This window comes from Mobula birostris, chromosome 9 (assembly GCF_030028105.1).
Source record: "Mobula birostris isolate sMobBir1 chromosome 9, sMobBir1.hap1, whole genome shotgun sequence".
In the NCBI taxonomy this organism is placed as follows: Eukaryota; Metazoa; Chordata; class Chondrichthyes; order Myliobatiformes; family Myliobatidae; genus Mobula; species Mobula birostris.
The window spans coordinates 26,974,947-26,997,180 of NC_092378.1; the positions used below are offsets into that span (position 1 = coordinate 26,974,947).

Below are 22,234 nucleotides of genomic sequence, written 5' to 3' on the forward strand. Positions count from 1 at the left end.
AGTTTTATGTACACTTAAGGCTGAGGTTGATAGATTCTTGACTGGTCAGTGCACGAAGGGATAATAGGGAGTAAGCAAATGACAGGGACTGAGAGGGAAAATGGATCAGCCATAATGAAATGATGCAGCAGACTCAATGGGCCCAATAGCTTAATTCTGCTCCTATATCTAACGGTCTATCATGGGTAACAGCCTCCAAAGTATCCAAGACATCTTCAAAGAGTGGTGCCCATCATTAAGGATCCCCACTACCCAGATCATGCCCTCTTCACACAGTTCCCATTGGGAAGGAGGTACAGAAGCCTGAAGTCACACACTCAGCAATTCAGGAACAGCTTCTTCCCCTTTCCCATCCAATTCGTTAATGGACATTGAACCCCTGAACACTACCCCAGTATTTCTTTTTATTTCTCTTATTTTGCACATGATTTGTCTATCATGGATTGCATTGTACTGTTGCCATAAAGTTAAAAAGTTTCATGACATATGCCAGTGATAATTAAATCTGATTCTGATTCTAATTGAATCAAATCAAATAAAAAAGGTTCAGTGCTCTCCCAACAACCATTTCCTCCGAGCCACTTCAAGCGGGCTTTTGTATTTATTTATGCCAGGTCTGGGAGCTGGGAATCCAAGGAAGTACGCTTTGGATTCCACCAGCACAGGCACCCTGGGTCCTGTGGCCTGCACACTGGAGTCTTAAGATTCCACATATTTAACAGTTTACAATGCAGCAAATACAGTGAAGAATCTGCTGCTATGATTTTCAAACCCTAGTACCACCACCCCTCCTCCACCTTATTAAACCATACTCAATTCCTCCTTTTCCTCAGTCTTAGATGCCAGTTCTATTCAATGGACATTGCAGTGGAATGATTACCACAGCTCAATAGTATCACAACCCTTCCGACAGGAACCAGGAAACACTTTGAGCTCAGACCCTTTTCACTCTATTGCCTAGTTATAAGAATGAGGCAATTAGACGAGCCAGGCACAAGATATGCCATTAGTAGGGAATAATCTTCTACTCCACCTTCTAAACCCCATAACCACAAATGGCTTTCAATCCAAGACACACCCCAGCCAACACACGTTTCCCATTTTATATTCTTTAATTTCATGCAACTGGAGCTCTTGGATTATTGCAGAATTATGATCATTTTCAGTAATTACTGACTCTTGCTTTGTCAGATCACTTGATGCAGACATATTCATTTTATTTAAAAGAATGTGAAACCCAAGAAAACCAAATATAGTATTCAGAATGGATCACTTTTTATTTAGGAGAGAACCAAGGCAGAGCATTCATTAAGTTGGTTATTTTCTCCCGACTAAACTAAATGACAGCACAATTTAATGACCTGTTGCTGCTTCAGACAGCTTCAGGCAGGTTAATAAAGTCCTCAAGTTCTTGAGGGAATTTTCCATCTCTTTCCCAATAGCACGTTATTTCAGAAACCAAATAACTAAACTCCAAAGTGGCTGACCTTTGGCTTAAAAAGACAAAGTCACTTAGGAAGTTTTTTTTTACTGCTACAAGGGAAAAGGACTGTTCCCTCCAAAGAGAAAAGACTGCAGCAGAAGATTGACTTTTGCCTTCTGGCCTCCCCAGAACAAATCTGAATTCATGTTAGTTCTTGTCATTGTTAAAAACCTTCACTGCCCAACATTTCCTTTCCCTTCAAACCACAGTGTGGTATAGATTTCACATTCTGAGGCTATCAACATCTTAAACCACAGCAAGAACATTGTCTACAACAGCAAACAGCTGTGACTATACCACAAGCACCACCTTACTAGACATACTTCAGCAAAACTGCAAACATAATACAGACACAACAAAAATAAAACTGCCATTACACCAGCAATTGCAGGTGCCATGCCCAATCTTCAGTCTGAACTTCTGAAAATAATTTCCTACGTTTTAAATAAACCTGTGATTAAATTGAGAATAAAGCAAGAACAAGTTAAACACAATAACAGTAAACAAGCTCCTCATATCTAATTTTCAGAAAAAAACATCTTACAATAAGTCCCCTTTAATTGTACAATGAAAATAACAACTTGACTCATTAGAAAATGAACTCTTCAATCATACAAGTGAACTCTTACAGTTCATTTTAAACAAAATTTAAATCTGGAATCAATCTCAGCTTATTTTGCAGAAATACTAGTATGAAGATAAAGTACTGAAAATAAAATAATTTATCTCATGCAAAATAAATACTAATTAGGAAAGAAATAAAGTCACAATTCTTTATGACAAATACAATGGTCTGTACACATGTACCCCACTTCACTGAGAACAAAAAGAACATTGTTGAGGTTTTGTGCATGCAGCTGACTAAAGCCAATGTATTGTGAAAACCAGCCACAAGTTAAGTGACACTGTCATCAGTGGGTGGTTCCCATAAGTTTCCACAAACTGTTTCTAAATACGGCATAATATCAAATCTAATCTAGTCCCAGACTCAAAATAGATAAACTGGATTACTTTCTAAACTTCCATGCTATAACAAAACATTCCATGTGAGCCCAGCAGTTACAGCAATGCTACTAGATGCTATTGTGATGAAAGGGCAAGGTGAAAATAAGACCTACCAAAATAAAAAAGTCCAGTGCATTTGCGTCACTGAACTTAGAACCAGAATCCGGTTCATTATCACCGATGTGCGCTACGAAAACTTGTTCTTTTGTGGCAGCAGTACGGTGCAAAAATTACTATGACTTACAAGAAGAAATATATTTTTTAAAAAAATAAGTAGCACAAAAAGAGAGCAGAACAGTGAGGTAGTGTTAATGGTCGAGCGGAAGAAGCTGTTCCTGAAATGTTGAGTGAGGACCCTTGGGCTTCTGTGCCTCCTCCATGATGGCAGCAGTGAGAGGAGGACATGACCTGGATGGTGAGGGTCCATGGGTATGACAAAGCCAAAAAAGTGGCAAAGCAAGATGGGATTTACTAATAAATGCAACGATATTGAGTTAGTTGGATTGTGATACTTGCCATAGAGTTTAGTGACACTGGGAGGATACAATGTCTGAGGAAACCATGGTGTAGGCCACATGAATTAACAGTTTGGTGGTGTAGTGGAGTACTTTTGCTTTCATCTCTCACAACTGATCACACTTCCATGATCTTCCACAGGCAACACTTCCTCTTCTGTGACCTACTGCAAACCATATTCTTCCATTTCTGGCCACGTCTTCTCCACCCTTCACCTCCCCACAAAACAGCCCATGAATCTTCTTCCATGGAAGATCTACTGTCAGCCCTTATCAATTCTCACCATCATTAGCATCGTCCAGAAACACAACACCAGCTCCTACACGTATGCAGCTGAGGTCCCACTCAATCCCAACATGAAAGCTCTCTTGGATTCTAAATAATCGTACCTTCAGTAGAAGATGGGCAGAAATTTTCTCTGGCTACCCATTAGGAGTACTGAAACTCTTATACATTTGGCCTGGAGCCAAGCTATGGACCTCACATCTCCAACATCACAAAGCAAGCTTTTTACCCTTCCATAATATCACCCAACTCCAGCTCTGTCTCTCAGCTCAACTGTGGAAATCTTCAGCTCTTCCACTGGACTCTTAAGTTAGCCACACCTTGGTTCCTTTGAACATCAACACTACTTAATGAGTAGGAAATGGAACAAAGAAACATTTAACTGAGTAGGAATGGAGAAAGTAACCCACCAGGGCAGAATGATCAGAACAGCCATGACAGTCTCATTTTTTTTCCTGGTACTTGCGTAAACGTTTGACAAATTTTTTTTACTATTTATATTAGGAATACTAAATCAGCTTCTACTGCAAATCTAGCTGAGATCACTGGGGATTTATCATAAGACTGGTGCTGCAATTTAATTGTACTCAAACCTAACGATGGGATTTGCTGATTAATGCAGAGCTACTCCATCTTAAGCAGCTGATTTAACAAAAAAAAATTTACAGACAGGATTAGAACAGCGCTCAAATAGAAGCAATTTACAGCAAAGATTATCAATATTACAAGAAACAAAGATTCAAATATACAATAGTAACTTTACGGAATTTCACAAGTACAAGTACTTATAAAAAGCAAGCACACATCTAAAACCACTTTTTCTGAAAATCAATGCGCGAAGTACAACAATAAACATTTTTTGCCATCAACATGAATGTGAGAGGGGGCAAAGAAGGGGAAGGTGGGGTGGGCCCCTGAAGAAGGGGGGGGTGGGGAGGGGGGGAAATTTTGTATAATTTGCATTATCAGCCCTGTGGATCAGTAACAAATACAGCAATCTAAACCACAGAATAATGTTAACCTACTTAAGCAGCACAATCGACAATGGGATGAGGGCTCATTTTGGAGCAGGTTGCTGCTTGTTCTGAAGAATGCTATGTGGAAAGATCATAAATCTGTTAACAGTTCTGATATAATAAAAGCGCCACCCTAGTATTCATCTCTAGCATAAAGAACGAGAAGATTTTCAGACTGATGCAAGGCATAGATCGCAGATTTGAGCCACTTGAATCAAATACACTGGTTCTGTTAAACAAACCTAATTAGCAATGATTCTGTGAATGGTTCTAAGAAGCAACAATGGAAAAGTGAGTTTAAAAGTTACAAAGTTTAAAGTTCAAAGTACATTTATTATCCAAGTATGAATACATTATACAACCTTGAGATTCGTCTCCTTACAAAAAACCCAAAAGAACCCATTTAGAAAAAATGTCAAACATCCAATGCGTGGGAAAAAAACACAAATCATGCCAACAATAAAAGCAAGCAAAGAGCATTCTGAACTGAAGTCCACAAAGAAAATCCGTCCACAAACAATCCGTTCAGCGCAGTGCCAAGTAAACTTCATGGAACAGCGAGCCAAACACTAAAAATAGCCATAGTTCTACTCTTAAGTGAAATGAACCAAGAATTGACAGAAATGCGACCCTACCAGGGCTAAGCAAGTTGGTTCACACTTAAGTTTAATGTGAAACAAACTTAACAGTGTTTAGGCTATTAAAGATGAATTTGAAAAAGGGCAGAAATCAACTCTGTGCCCCATTAAAGCAAATATACAGGGGAAAAAAAATTACCTGCTGTAAAAGCGATTTCAAAAACAAGGGTATATTTTAATAATCAACAAATTGACTGAAAATCAATTTTTTTAAAAAATGAAGATTTACATCACATTTGCCAAATCTTGGTATGAATGTTTTTATAGTTAATGTACAGAATTTTTTCTGTGCAGAAGTAATTGAAGCAAGCATTGCCACTCCAGTTGCAATTTACCATTTAAGAAATTAATGTTAAGGAAACTCTTGCCCCAGTTGTATGAGCCTCGACCCATCCCATATCCCACCCCAATACAGTCCCCCAGAACACAGTAATTTATTTATTGAGTTAGTGGTATTGCGTGACGTAGGCCCTTCTGGCCCTGAGAGCCACGCTGCCCCAGCAACCCCCCCACAAACCCTATTAACCGCAACCTAATCACGAGACAATTTACAATGACCAATTAACCTACCCGGTATGCCTTTGGTCTGGGAGAGGAAACCGGAGGACCCAGAGAAATCCCACGCATTCCACAGGGAGGACATACAGAGACCCCTTACAGAACGCCGCCGGAATTGAACCCTGAACTCCAGAATCTTAAAATACCTTGAATCGAGGCACGCACTCCCTGGGCACAATACTGAACAGTTCTGTTACTGCCAGAGTTGTAAATTGTCAACCCAAGTCAATTTGTATTCAACTCAGTACCCTGTAAAGTCAAGGTTACAACCTTTGAATCTTCTCTGCTTGCCTAAATGAAGGCCTTGTGTTTCATTATTCCCCACAGTAGGCAGTGCAAGCTGCCAGTCACCGATAGAAATTTTATCCAGTCTAGACAGCTCAAACTACCTTTTTAGCTGAATGTTATAGCCGGTGATCAGAATTCAGTACAGCCTCACAATTTCAGGATTAGGGCGTAAAATGAAGCATTCTCTGGATATTGGTTCTCAGTTCCCACTGAATGCAAATGATTTGAAACCACAAGAAACCTTCCAATTCTCTGACTTTGTACACAGCTCTTCAGCAGCCAAATTACTGTGTGAACCGGTGCAATACCTTGCCGAATATAAAAAGATTACACAACCTCAAAGTACACAAATGGCTTTGTTTTACTAAAGGAAATCTAACCACAACACACTGGCAAATGTGTACAACAGCTCACAGCAAACTGACACTGGATAACACTGCAAAACCTCTAACTAAAAGCACAAAATGTTTTCGAATCCTTTCTTTCCCTTTCCATTACTCCAGAGTTTTAAATATGATGGGCATCAGTGTTCCACAGGAAGGGCGAGAACAAACTAACAGAATCAACGTATGAAGGATTAAAACTATATTTAAATTTATCTCAGTTTACAAGTTAATTGATTTATTATGCAAATTTGAAGAATTTTTTTTAGTTGAGTGGGAGAAAACTTTATCCAAATTTAAAGCACTTCAGGAAAAAAATGTCTACACCACCAAAATGGGGACTATCTGCTCATAGTTAATTCCCTCAATAATTCTATCAGTCACTTGTTATAACTTCAAAATCAGTTAACCATAATGCTGGTTTTCGATCTTCCCTGGGCTACCTTCAGTTCCTCTGGCAACATTCAAAAAAAAATCATCGGGTTGTCAACTGATCTTTCCTCCTCCTCCTCCTCAGATAACTTTTAAACCCATTGGTGCCAACGTTAACCACGTAATGAAAGTAATATTTCAGCACAGAAGTATTAACAAAACCTGTGTTTGAACAACTGCTAATGGTCGAGATTGAGCGATCTGTACAAATGTTTGTGGAACGCAGCAATCAGACCGTATCAGTGTAGCACCACTTTGCACTTCTGCACGCGTATAAATGGCTGTTTAAATATGTCATTTCTAATTTGTTTGACACTATTAAAAATCTGGCTAACTGTCCAAAATAATTGAGCATTTTTCCTTCTATTTCTAACATCCACCACCCCCCCATGTCAACCTATTTTAAGTGTTGCTGTTTCATGCATCAATCTACTAATATTAACCAGATATTCAGAATGAGAATTCCATGATTGTACAGCTCAAGTACATTTGTGTAATAAGTCTGGGCTATCACTTCATTGCAGCCTTATTCCATCTTTGCTTGTCTTAAATTTTCAGTATATCCCTTTATTCCCTTCTCCCTTGTGTTTCTGCAGACTCCATTTATAAACATTGATACTCTGTACTAGTGAATCTCACATCCCCAACACACTGGATCAAAAAGTTTGTTTTGAATTTCCTACTAGGTTTCTTGGTGGCCTCTTAAACTGATGGCTGCTTCCTCCCACACAGAAACACATACCCTCTGTATCCACTTGATCACCACTATTTTAAAGACTTCTATTAGGAGAGACAGGTGGACAGGCAGCGCGAGGCAGAGGGACAGAGAGCCGGCACGCGACAGAGAGACGACACGAGAGAAGGCACGCTGCGGAGAGAGAGAGAGACATATATATATATATATATATATATATATATATATATGCCATTCGGTAACTAGAATTTTATTGGTCTAATGAAGATTCAAAAGATTAGCAGAACTTCCCAACCTTTCAGTTCAATGCCTGCAGAATTAAACCAGAAGACCCAGTGTGCTATTTCAATAGAGCTATTCTACTACCCTTTGGCACTAATTTCAGAGGAGTAATTGCATGGAGGCAGATTTGGGCGGAGGGAAGGTTTGCAGCAGCCTCAACATCCAGAAATATCGAAGCCCTAAAGCTCCAACAGCTTGTAGTTGCAATACTCATTTCATTAGTATGACATTACATGCAAAAACATCAAGACTACTTCATTCCCAGAAAATCAAACATCTGAAAATCCTAATGTAGATAAACATAAACGATATTGCCAGTTTAGTTTGCAAACGATATGAAGCAGAAATCTAAGATATCAATTTGTTTAATTGCCACATTGCTTAAAAACAAAAAACTCTAAAATGTTTCTGCATATAGTCCCAAAATATGCCTGGTTGAAAATTTATTTCTGCAAAAAATTACATCCAACAGAAAAAGAATTATTTCTCACACTCATCAATCTAGATTCAAAGCTGTGGAAATCAGTTTGACATTGTTCAAGGTTTCGACTTTATGAATGTTTAAAATCAGAGATTGACAGGACTATCTAGTTCTACTTTATCGAAAGAAACTAGGAGAAATAACACTTATTCCAAGTTCAAGTATTTAAAACATCGCTATGGTAAATGCACCCAACTGTATTCACTTATAGAAACTGAAGCTTTCATGCTAGACGAAGGATGTCAGCAGCCCCAATCATATCCCAGTTTATCAGCGGCAGCCAACTGTGAATAACGACAAACCAGCCTGCCAAGTCGCAGGCTCCTTTTCCCACTGTACACTGCCAGATAAACTGGGAACAAAAGCATCCTGCTGCACCTCCCGCTGATCTCCATTAACCCCTGCTGCTGCTTATTATCTCCTCGGGGCCCCAGTACAACCACAGCCTCCACCAGCACCATGCCTCTTAATGAATGTGTCACTGCTGATGTAAACAGACTGAATCTGCACGCCATCCACGGAACCGGTTACTAAGCAAATCAAAAAGGTCAGTGCTGGGGGAATCTGCATTCACACAACTGTGCAGCTTCTTTTCCAGCAACTAGCCTGACAGTGGGTTATGCCTGAAAGCCAGTCAGCAACATTTCCATCGCCAACTGTTATTGATTTTGAGTGCTAAATTCTCACAATCCATCAAAAATTCTTGATAATCTGTGCAGAGATCTTAAATCATGACAGTGGTGTAAATCATTGATTGAGATGGCCGAGAAAACCTCCAATTAATAGTGGTCTTACTGTGCTGAACACAGAATGACAAGGCTTGTCTGCTGCAGCCTCTTCTGTGTAAGCTAAAGGCCAAGGGTTTTAGTAAGGAAAAAACAAACAGGGGAAACAGAACAAGAAACTTCTAGAAATTCTTGTACATTTATCTCAGTGTCAGTATACATGTGGACTTTTTTGATCTTGCGCACAATACAATGTTCTGTCAAATGAAACGACTACTTTGTTTGGAAGATAATATACACCTTGCGATCTTTGCAGGAGAACATAATTCAGGTCAGCTATTGCTGTCAACCAGTATCAATAAATAGCTACTTCAGAACAATACATTGAATAAATCAGAACAACATGGCGGGAGCATGGAATAGATACTTTCCAAAACCTTTTATACTTTGAAATTGTAGTAAAGCTTGTAGAGAAAATGAAGAGCAGAGAGATTTCAAACCTCTGAATATCTCATGTCTCATTGACAGCCACTTAAAACATTTCAACATTAGACTGGATCCCACCTTTTCTTATTCACTTTTGGCAATGTTACCATTGCTCACAAAGCCAGACCATACTGCTCCTCCTGAGAATATGGCCACACACCAGCGATTGCAGTACATCTGGTGAAGGAGCTCTCCGCAATGCTGATGCCCAGTGGCAATGAAGGATGGAATCATTTTGCAAGTTAGGATCACTTGTGGGGAGCTTGCAGACGTTGCTCGCAGGCACCCATTGCCTGTAGCAGGCACAGAGTCAAACACTACAGTTTCACCATTTATAGGTATGCCTGGGCTGCCTCTGGCATGTCCTTCTGAGCTCCACATTCAACGATGGTTGGTTCCCCAGCATGATAGTAATGAAAGGAAGAAGCAAATGTCAGGCCATGAAGTTAGAGACCGCCATGGTGAACGTTGTTGTTGTTGTTGCTGCTGCTGTTGATTGTTGACAGCAGCTCATGAATAACTGGTTCCAAGCTAAGTCCCAGGAGATTAGCTGTTTCTGAGATGCTCAATCCACCCCATCTGGCACCAACAATCATTCCATTGTCAAAAATCACTTAGATTACATTGCTCCCCAACTCTGATGCTTGGTCTGAACAAATGAACCTCTTGACCATGCCTGCATGCTTTTTATGTATTGAGTTGCTGCCACATGATTGGCTGATTAGATATTTGCATTAATGAGCAGAGGTGTACCTAATAAGGTGGGTACTGGGTGTATATCAAGAGAAGCAGCACTTCACAGTCCAGTCCAATGCAAGCACAATCTTGTATCATCCGCAATCCAAAAACTATTACTTAGTTTGCTGCTAAGTCAAAATTGACATCCATGTTGCTGAAGCCCTTTACCTCCCCAGATTTCAATTTTATTCAGCACGTTCTATGACACATCATCAGTCACGTGGCAGATGATTTGTTTTACATGAAGTGTACTGATGCATTTTTGATATGAATAAGGCACTTCAACTCAAGGGAACAATTCTTAAAATGAGGTGAAACAATGTTCTGGGATGCCTACCTGAATCAATCTTAGATGGTGGAGAAGAGATAGAGAAGGCAATTGCAAAAGATTCGGAGCTTCGAAAGACGTTATGCTGAATTTTGAAACAAGTTCAAGTAGAGTTCTGCCTCAATTCCATGCTTGAGCGCAGTGAGGGTTTATCAAAATGATTCAAAGAATGAGAGGTGGAAATTATGTGAATGGACAGGAGAGGTTGCAGGTATTCTCCACACAGAATGGAGGAGATGGAGAGAACTGTAAAATTATTCAATAATAACCACTATTTTGCTTGAGGACCAGAGGCATGAATTGATGGTAATCAGAAAAAATGAGAACAAGGATAACTTTCATCTTTACAAGTAATAATTATCTAGCATGCACAGTCTGAAAGAATAATGGAAGCAGATTAAAAAATCTTTATAAACAAAACTGGATAAGTATTTGAAGGAAAGGATGTTGTAGAACTGTGGGTAAAGATGAGAAGACTACCTGGAATTGCCTTTTCATAGAACTGGTATGGACTCATACAGTCAAATGTCTCCCTTTTGAGCCAATACTAAAGAACAAAGAAGCAGTGACCCCAAGTAGTTGATATTTTCATAAACTAAGAATGACCAGTTATGCTTTGAGGCACCAACATTACCAAGGCTTTGGTTCACCAAGTACAAGTTGTTCAGTAAGCTTACTTTGAACAAAATTCAAAGAAAGATTATTATTAATAAAGCTAAATCTGTGCTGTTCTCTCATTCTCCTTGAATATAACAATTAAAAGTTATCTGATATCCATATCAGCAATGGATTCAGAAGCAAGATATTTATATAGAAGCAGTGCTAGTATATCAAAGGAAAAACAAGATTTTAACATTTTGGTTTCCTACCGATACATGCAACAAGTTACTAGTTAAGTTAATGTGGTCAAAGGGCAAATGTGAGGAAAAAAAATTACTGAGTGTTCCTCGTACTGCTGTGCAGATGAGCATAACATAGGAAATGACAATGCAATTATTCTCAGACAACTGCTTATTTTATCGGATTTGTCCTCAGCTGAAGATTCTGGGTGATAACTTTGGTCCGACTCACCATTCTTACAAATAACTCCTGCTGAAGGAGTAAGGACAAGCTATTATTTGATTAACTGTCAGTAGAGCACAGGGAACAGAGTCAAGGGACATATCATCTGCACTGAGTTGGAGACTATGTTCATTTAACTTGCACCTCTGAATTTATTTGCTGCATTTGTGGAAGATGAATATTTCAGTTCTTAAAAATAATTAAATTTTTACAAATACATCATGATATATTCACTACTGCTTCATGTAACATCTGAAAAACAGTGGAGCAAACACAGTCATTATGATGAGGGGTGTGGAAAAGACTTGAAATAGAAAATGTACATTTTAAGAACAAAGAAACATTACCACTATTTCATTAGAACAATGACTGGATTATTTACAAAAAAAAATAACTTAGTACATTGAAACAATTTAACCTACCAATAAGACTGGGACAAAGTATTTGCATGACAAATTCTTTTTAAATAACCTAACTGAAATGGCTCAACAAACATTTGGCACAGACGTACAAGAATCATGACACAAATTTTCACAATATCTTAAATACAAACCTCAATCTTATCTGTTTTAGCATCACCCCAATACATTTTTCTTTCTTCATAATCCAGAGCTAAACCATTTGGCCAACCCAACGAAGTATTCACAAGGATAACTCTTTCGGTTCCATCCAAAGTGGCACGTTCTATCTTTGGATTCTCACCCCAGTCTGTCCAGTACATGTACCTGATTGGAGAACAATCTGAGTATTAGTAACCTGTACTTTTAGAGAAATATTTCCATTTTTGGATTTTAAGGGTGGAATCAAATGTTGTTAAAAGATACACGCAAAGAATATATCCCTTGCTGTGTCTGTATATCACGTCTGACATTCCTACAAAACAATGAGTATTAACAACAGCCAGAGTTCTAAAACTCAGTGTATGAAGTCCCTCCTATTCCAGCCTATGATGTCCTACCTAAACAAACTTTGAGAGCTTCGATGGTTTTTCTGAAGCAAAATAACAAATTTCACGTCACATGATGGTGATAATAAACCTGATTCTGAGATACAGAATCTGGTCACTATTACACAAAGTAAAGTCGCTTTGCCAACTTTAGAATGTTCTCACCTCTATCTGGAGGTTTAATCCTCAGGAATTAAAATGTTTAGTACATTCAATCAACTACAACAACTTCAGCAAAGTACATTTCCTGAAAACATACAAGAAATAATCACTGAATTCTTACCCAGACATTGGATCAAGTACAATTGCTCTTGGTTCTTCTAGATCCTCTGAAATTAAAATTTTACGCATTGTGCCATTTAACCTAGTTACTTCAATGCGGTCAGTGCCAGTGTCCGTCCAGTAGAGGTTTCTCGCTACCCAGTCAACTGCAATGCCATCAGGATGGTTGATTTGAGAGGTCACCACAAACTGACTTCCAGAGCCATCCAGGTAGGACCTCCTGATAGCACGTACTTCATCATCCGTCCAGTATATGTATCCTTCTACTGGATCATAGTCTATTGCGATTGCATGACGGATATCATCCAACTGCAAGATGACATCTGTAAAGTCAGGAGTATCCAATGATATCCGCCTCAAGTCTGTTCGACGGGCCAACAGCAATAACTCTGATGCACCTTTAAAATAAATGACACTAAAAGTTTACAACAGACATTTGTTATCTTTTGATCGTCTTCCTAAATACTTGTACAGCACAAATCCAACAATGAATAAAAGTTTCATGGTACTTAGTTAAGGAAAAGGCATAAACACACCTATTAAAGTCAAGCATAGTACTAAAATGTACTATACTTAAAAAATATACTTTAAGAATCTGTTTTAATGAAAATCGCCCTTTGCAGATTGTTGATTTCATTTGCTGATAAAATCTTTTACATACAAAGAGCTTAACTACTGTCAGTGAAGCAATTTGCTTTGAACAGCTGTGTGTGACCAACAGAGCACCACTATTCAGCCTCATATTTTTCTTTCAGCTTTGCTACAGTTTTATTGCTGTGATTGATGACAAAAGCAGCAAGCAATGGGCTAAAAGCCCATTAAATGCATACAAGCCTTGACTCTGTGGACCATCAATGTGACACAAAATAATTTACAGCCACCTAATCAATGTCACCCCAATGGCATTAGAAGCATGAGAAATTATTTTTCCCCCCTTGGTTCAGTGCTGAACTGAGATAGCATATTTCAGCTCTGCCATGACACACAGCTGCATATTTGGTATGTCATAAATAGGTGCCTTGCAAAGAGAACTACAAGTTGAAAGCAGCAAGTCAACAAAAACAGGAACAGATGCAATCTTATGTTCATTTTATAGGTCACAACAAAATACTTTGTGAAGCATTTATTTTACTCTGTCCAGAAATATTGGCAGTTTTGCTATTAAATAGCTCCTGTGCAAATTTCCAGAGCTCGATGAAGAATATGCTCCTGATAATGCTATCTCTGAAATGAGTCTTTAATTTTCATGCTGATTAATGGATTCTCCATACAGACACAATTTGGCATCATTACCACTATAATCCTTGTTCCTGGGAAAACGCCAAATGGTGCTGTCATTATAGCAAGCTGTGCAGATTGGATATGGGCTTTATCAAGGGATAATTCGTGGCTCCATTTAGCAAAGAGTTCTACAGCCGACAAAAGGACTGCAAATGACAGGGTAATGTTAACAACATACACCACACAGTGAAACATTTAAACTGAAACAATGCGTACTTACTTTTTTCCCCTCCCTGAATTTTCATGGTTATCAATAAAGAGAGAAATGCTTATCAACAGGTACACAGACATTTCACGATGTGCAACAGATTGAAAACTGACAGGTTCAGCTAGTGAGATGTAGAATGTGAAGCATCATGCTATCCTCAACATCAATATATATTGATTCTCCAAATTCATCATTTTAGCACGAACTCTCATTTTCTTCTATATGAAATGTGTTTAGGTGTAATGGATATCTAAAACATCAAAACTATCCACTTGCCCTCATATCCTAGTAACATAAAAATCATTCTCAAAGCTGGAAACATTTCTCTCCTGTACTCGCTCATTCTCTGGATTGGTTTGCATGGGTTTAAAAAAAAAGCAAACCATTTTTGCACACCCACAGAACTTCCACGGCTGCATATTTCTATTTATCTGGTTTAAGTATGTAGTCTTTCGCAGCTGGAATGTAAATAGCATGGTCTCGCCATATCAAATAGTTCACGTCAGTCTCTATTCGTGATATCTCAGCCAGGCAGCCAAGGCATGCACTATGCATGACCAAACATACATTCTCATTTAATTTAAGAGCCACAGAAAAAAACAGTTCAGGTACAGATGAATGAAGAATTGTTCTTTTTTAAGTCACAGGGTCACAAAACAAAAGGCACCTTTCCCCTCGCACTGGTCAGAACACCAGAGTGAAGAGAATGCTCTGGGTGTAAATCCTGACTATTCAAAGCTACAAGTTACCACAGTTGCTGTTGTTTGCCATGGATAAGTTTGCTTCACCTTCCATTGCAAAGATCATTATAGAGTCAGAGTCACACAGATTAGGAACAGCTTTTCAGCCCATCATGCTTATGCTGTCCTTTCTGCCCATTCACACTCATCCCTTTTCATTGCTCGTTTCTCATTCCTTGGTTTAGGACCTTGTCATTCTATGCCTTGCCTATGTAAGAGTCTGAATAAACGGCTCTGAAATGCAGTGATTTCACTCATACCTCTGCTGGTGTGTCAGACATCATTCACCGTGCTAAAACAAAATTACCCCTCACGTCTCCTTTAAAATTCCTTCCTCTGACCTTCAACCCACGACCCCTTGTTTTTGATACCCCTGCCATGGAGAAAATTTTGACCATGTACCCTACGTTTCATATTCTTGTATTTTTCTGAGGTCCAATTTTCATGTCATCTATAAACTTACCAAACATTCTCTCAACCAATTCATTCATATATATCACAACAAGAGTTGCAGCACTGATCCCTATGGCAAATCACTACTCACAGATTTCCAATCAGAAAACCATTCTTCCACCACCACCTTCTGCATTAAGTGACTAAGCCAATTCTGGGTACATGTACCCACCTTCCTTTGGATTGCACGCACCTTAACTTTATGGATCTTGTCGTATGCCTTAAACTTCATGTACTGTTAGTTACATCTACCCTCCTGCCTGCATCAACTCCTTTTGTTACCTCCTCAGAAAAAAAACTCAATCAACTCAGTATTTCCCTTGTACAAAACCATCCTGACTTTTCAAAGGCAAAGTTCAGCTTGCCAAATGCACAAGGACATAATTGCACCAATACATAGACAAACTTACTTGCAACGGCATTTTTAACCTAATCAGCCCTTGTGTTTCCTAATGTACATAATTCCCATCTGTTAGAATTTAAGAGTTCTAACTTAAGAATTGGAATTTTCTCCAATTATTTCCATACATCTCACTGGCCTATCCTTGCTGCAATTCTTAAGTAAAAGAACAATATTAGCTGTTTCCTGGCATCTCACCTGTGGTTAACAAAAATGCAAACATCTCTATTAGGACCTCAACCATTTCCTTCCTTGTTTCCCATAACATTCAGAGATAGATTTTATCCAACCCTGGGTATTTATTCACTGTTATGCATTCTAACACTAACACTGGCACTTGATTCGTACTGATTAGCACCAGGATATCAACGTATTCTTCCCCTGGATTCACTATCCACCGCATTCTTCTCCAAAGTTAATACAGTTGATAACTCATCATTTACAACCAACATGATTGAGCAACAGCACCTCAGTTCCAGACACTGAACTCACCACTGCACTTAAATCAGCACAGTTAACACGAATGGGGATTTGTTGAGCTTTATGGTTACTGAAGTATACAATTGGAAAGTTGTTTTCCCCACAGTCGTCATTGCAACACCTGGTCCAAAGCAGATAAATTGGACAGGTCAATGGAACAGAATCTTTTACATCCTGAAGAGCCAGCCACAAAAGGTTTTCATTATGCTAAATCAAAATATCCCTTTGGTAAGCTGCGTTTTGAACATTTTAACACGTGTCCTTCAGTGAATACTTCTTCCTGCACTCAAATTTCCCCACTAAGAATTGATTTTAAAATGCTCCATATTTGGAATATCTAATAAAGTCACTACCTGGCGTGATTTTGAAATTTGTTAACAGTATCATTATTTTGTAACAATGATGGCACAAATCAAAAACCAAACAATTGCTAAGAATTCTCAAAAGCAAATGTACTGTTTGAGATGATCAGCACCTCCATAAAATATGACTTATTTCCAGAGCAAGAATAGGATCCAGAAGGGCATATTAACCTTACCAGAAGCACCCAACTACCTTATTACTCAGCCAAAGAATAAAGCAAGGAAAGTACATCAGAAAATGAATTTTGAATTTTCTACATTTATATCACCAAAGAACTGGAGAAATCTGAATCTAACATGACTATGATCCAAATATGCTCAAAAGCAAATCAAATTTTGTGATACTGCTTTATCTCTCGCTATTATATTTTTGTATATACATCCATATATAACTTACCATCTTTGCACTTGGTTCCATCTTCTAGCAGCTGGACTCCAGTTGGGCAAGCACAATGAAAAAATGGTTTGACCGGAGACATCAGGCACAAGTGGGAACAGCCACCATTATTGCTTCCACAGGGATTTGTTGCTAATCGGATAAGAAAAAGGCTTTGAATGTTAATACATTCATTTCAACTTTACACCAAAGCAATTATTATTGCTTAAACTTCAAACCAATTCTGCCTCAGATTTTATGTACATTTTAAATTTACATACACATTAAAGAGAACCTATGTTTCACAGTGGATGGGTATACAGCAGCGGTCCCCAACCACTGGGCCGCGGACTGGTACCAGGCCACAAAGCATGTGCTACTGGGCCGCGAGGAAATGGTATGAGTCAGCTGCAACTTTCCTCATTCCCTGTCACGCACTGTTGAACTTGAACATAGGGTTGCCAACTGTCCCGTATTTGCCAGGACATCCCGTATATTGGGCTAAATGGGTTTGTCCCGTATCTCCCCCGCTAAGGTAGAGCATTCCTAGGAAACCTTTCGCACCAAAATGGCGAGAAGCGAAGAAGCAATTACCATTAATTTATATGGGAAAAAATTGAGTGTTCCAGACCCAAAAAATAATCTAACAAATCATACCAAATAACACATAAAACCGAAAATAAATAACACTAACATATAGTAAAAGCAGGAATGATATGATAAATACACAGCCTATATAAAGTAGAAATAATGTATGTACAGTGTAGTTGGGAAGATGAAGGCAAAACCGATTTGTGGGAGAAAATAAAAAAATCAGCACGTATGTGTATGTGCACATCATGCATGCACACACAGGTGCCCGCGCAAGGTTTCATGGTCATGGTAGTCTTTCCTGGGGTAAAGTGTCCCGGGATTTGACTGCTACTTTTGTCCCTTATTTGGGAGTGAGAAGGTTGGCAACCCTAAACTGTAAAAGACATGTTGAAGTGAGTTTAATCCTACTTGAACACCGCCCCCCCCACCCCGCAAGAATATTGTCAATATTAAACTGGTCCGCGGTGCAAAAAAGGTTGGAGACCCCTGGTATACAGGACTTGCATCGACAGACCTGACTGAGACACAACAGAGTCTCACCAAGGTAGGTGGGAAATTCATTTACAATGAAACACAGAGTAACAGCATACCCAAATAACCATCACCAGGAAGGTACTTGCCACAGTGGCTCAGCAGATAGTGTGACACTATGACAGTTAGTTCCAGGTTGAATCCTGACATCCTCTGTGAGGAGTCTCTGTACACCCTCCCTGGAGAATGTGTGGGTTTCCTCTCACAGTCAATTGTCCCACAATTAGGTTAGTGTTAAATCAAGGTTGTTGGGGTTGCTGGGAGGCGCAGCTTGAAGCGCCGGAAGGGCCTATTCTGCACTGTATTTCTAACTAATTAAGGCTGTGAGAAAACCCCATGATATACTCCAGTTATTTACAGAAGGAAATCGGCACTTGTTGGGCTGGTCTAGGTGCAGCTCATGGCGGACTCCAGATAGCTGCAAGCCATGATTTGACGAACAGTTAAGAATGGCTATTGTCAACTCACCATGAACATCATATGACTGCATCTTCTGGCCCAGCTTACTACAAGGGACCTTGTCAAAAGCATTATCTGTACACAATATCCACTGCCCCACATTCAATTACCTTGGCAGTCTCCTCTAAAATCTCAATTAAGTTTGAGAGCTAGGAGGTCCTCTGCACAAAGCCACGCTGGCCATCCCTAATACGTCAATACTTTTAAAAATGTGAGGAAATCCTGTCACTGAGAATTTTCTCCTCAGATTTCTCTACCTCTCATGTAAAGCTCAGCAGCCTATAATCTCCTACATTCGCCCTGTTGTCCATGTAGAAAAAAATGACACTGGCTATTCTCCTGTTTTCCAGGACTAAGAACAATACAATGATCTTTATCAAGACCCCAGCAATCCGCTCTCTAGCCAGCTTTAGGATTGTCAGATAGATCACATCAGGCCCTGAAGACTTATCCCATCCTAATGATTTTCAAGAGACCCAACACCATCAACATTCCCTAGAATATCAACATATCCCTCCCACCAGCAACCATGTCCTTCACCTTTATACCCATCATATAAATACACAGCAGCTCTACTTTTTCGGGAGACTGTGAAGACTTGGCATGTCTTCAAAAACCTTGGCAAACTTCTATAAATGTGTGGTGGAAAGTGTGCTGACTGGCTGCGTTATGACCTGGTAAGGGAACATCAAGGCCTTGGAGCAGAAAATCCTACAAAAGGTAGTGGATTCAGCCCAGTCCATCACGGGTAATACCTTCTCCATCACGGGTAATACCTTCTCCACCATTGAGCACATCTACATGAAACGCTGGGGCAGAAAAGCAGCATCCATCAAAGATCCTCACTATCCAGGCCATGCTCTTTTCTCGCTGCTGCCATCAGGTAGAAGGTACAAGTGCCTCAGGACTCGCACAACCAGGTTCAAGAACGGTTATTACCCCTCAACCATCAGGCTCTTGAACAAAAGGGGATAACTACACTTATTCTATTTCTGGTGTTCCCACAGCCAATGGTCTCACTTCAAGAACTCTTTATCTTGTTATTTCATGCTTGTTACTTACTGCTATTTATTTATATTTGTATTTGCATAGTTTGTTGTTCATTGATCCTGTTTATAGTTACTGTTGTATAGATTTGCTAAGTAAGTCCGCAGGAAATAGAATCCCAGGGTTGTATGTGGTGACGTGTATGGACTTCGATAATAAATTTTACTTTGAACTTTGAGCAAAGTAATCATTAAGGACCTTGCCCACTTCCTCTGGCTCCATGCAAAAAAAAAACATCTTTTGTCCTTGATTGGACAACCCTTCCTTATTGCTCTTTACAAGTATAAAGCGCATTGAGATTCCTCTTAATACGGCTTGCCATCAACATTTTATGGCCTTTCTACCTCTCCTAACTCCTTATTTAAGTTTTCTTCCTTCCTTCATATTCCCCAGCAGCCTTGTTTGACTTCAGCTCTTTAAAACAGGATTTCTCAATAGGGGTTTCGCAAGAGATCCTGATTTAAAAAGCATCGTTTTTTTTGAACTTTGTGCAACTCGCATCACTGCGCTCGCAGTGGTGGGCAGTGACCAAGCAGCCCCATTAGCAATCTCAGTAGGGATCTCTCAGCCCAGTGTGGCCGTGCGCAGTGAGACGGTGTTTATTTGATTGAGTCTATTCTCAGTTTATGATACAAGATAGGGGAGGTCGTTGATAGTTGCACAGTGGGGAGGACGGTAGGCTGACGATGAGCCTGAAGTGCATTTTCCCGAGCATTGAATGGACTTGCCCAACTTGAGCTGTGACGTCAGCCTCTCCCTCCCAAATAACCTCTCCTAATTTCTCCTTCTGGGTGATACTACAAAATGGTGAACTTTATCAAACAAAGACAAGTCTATGACTGGACGAGGAACCCTTTTTCCTGAATCTGCTGCTCAGCCTGAGACCTTGACTTTGAGAGAAGAGAGAGCTCTGTGAGCTGCACTCTGATTATCAAATACTCAGAAATGAGTACTTGTGCAGCAAAAAACAAGCCCAGGTTTCACATGCTAGGTCTATATTTGAGCCTGATCATGTCACTTAGTGAAACGTTTTTTTTCAATGTCTTGTACAAAATTGTGCCTTGGGCTATATTTTTACTCATATTGCTTATGGTTTTTTTTAGTAACATTACGATTTAACATTTTCAATAAATTTTCATGTTGTAAATATCATTAATTCAAATCATCTTATAACCTTTATTTAAATTAAATCTACCGAGCCTAACTTTAGAAAAATTAAATTCCTTTTTTGGTTTAAGCCACTTATTTAACAGAAATTATGTCTGCCTAATGAGTTTTTTAAATTTATGAAAGGGAAAGAAAGATTAATTTCAAAGGTAAGCTAAAAATTCATTCTCTACTCAGATTTTTTGATTATATCTACAACTTACTGATCATATTACCATACCGTGAGTTGTCGATATAATAATTTTTACGTAGGGGTTGCCCGAGACCTGAAAATTGTTTCAAAGGTTCCTCCAGAGCAAAAAGTTTCAGAAAGGCTGCTCTAAACCTTACATACATTTCCTTTCTTTTGACTAAATTTACAAAATCTCTTGAATCTTGCCATCCTTATCCTTTGTTTTCCCAGGAACATCCTGAACTCAAATCAGCTGACCTTTGAAAGAATTGCACATGTCAGATATGGATTTACTTCCAATCTACCACTCGCTACCTACTTTCCCTCATTCCTGCCTGATACAGTTATAATTAGCCTTCACCCCTGGACCAGTCTTACGCCTGTTCTCAATGATCTTAAAACTTACAGAATTATGATCACTGTTCTCAAAATGCTCCTCCACTGAAACTTCCATCAACTGGCCAAGCTCATTCTCCTTTGTGGGGAAGACAGGTTATTCCCAAGCTTTTGATGCTTACAAGTAAGCCAAAAACATTCTAATCTAACTCGCCTTCTGGATTTAGGGTAGAAGCAAAACCTGTTTTCTGATTTTCTTCTGCCAACTGTCAGTTGAGTAAATAAGGAGCAGAAAATCTTGGTTGTAACATTTCTGGAGTATTCCAGCATTCTTCTGGCACGGGCTACAGAAATGTTCCATTCCCTTTCAGCTCATCCTTTGCCTCTCCCCAGGCCAAGTACTACTTTCATCTGTTTCCTAAGCACTATTAATCCCACTTTGAAATAGTTGCCAGGAAGCACAGCACATTCTGGGAAAGAGCTTCATTAAATTTTCCCTATCTTGCTGTTTCACTGGTTGGAGGAGGTTGGCTTCCACTCAACTCCTCTCAGCAATTTGGTCAAATCTGTCTTTCCTTGTGCTGACAACTCCGCAAGAGTGGCATGTGCTTTCTCCAAAATCTCCAACTCTCAAGTTGGCACAATTTCTATTACAAAGTCAAAGAACACTTCAGCACAGAAATGCTGTGATGCTGAATAACTAATTTGCCTAGTTCCATTGACCTGCACCTGGACCACAGCTCTCCATATGCCCATCCATGTACCTATTCAAACGTTGAAATGGAACACGCATCCACCACTTCCACTGGCAGCTTGTACCACACTCTCCCCACCTTCTAAGCAAAGTTCCACCCATGTTCCTCTTAAATATTTCACCTTTTACCCTGAACCCATGACCTCTAGCTCTAGTCTCACCCAAGCTCAGTGGAAAAAGCCTGCTTGCATTTACCCTGTCTATACTCCCCAGTTTTATATGTCACCATCAAAACTGCCTTTGTTC

The 22,234-nt window shown here is 39.4% G+C and overlaps 1 protein-coding gene across 1 annotated transcript in view; it reads right to left on the reverse strand.

Moving 5' to 3' along the window:
• The window catches only part of lrp6 (low density lipoprotein receptor-related protein 6), a 147,347-nt gene that overhangs the window by 25,165 nt on the left and 99,948 nt on the right, over positions 1 to 22,234 (reverse strand). The window contains exons 6-8 of the mRNA XM_072267652.1: positions 16,950 to 17,081; positions 12,630 to 13,026; positions 11,954 to 12,125 (exon numbers count right to left, since the gene is read on the reverse strand). Coding sequence (XP_072123753.1) covers positions 11,954 to 12,125; positions 12,630 to 13,026; positions 16,950 to 17,081 — 701 coding nt within the window. The remainder of the gene's footprint in view (positions 1 to 11,953; positions 12,126 to 12,629; positions 13,027 to 16,949; positions 17,082 to 22,234) is intronic.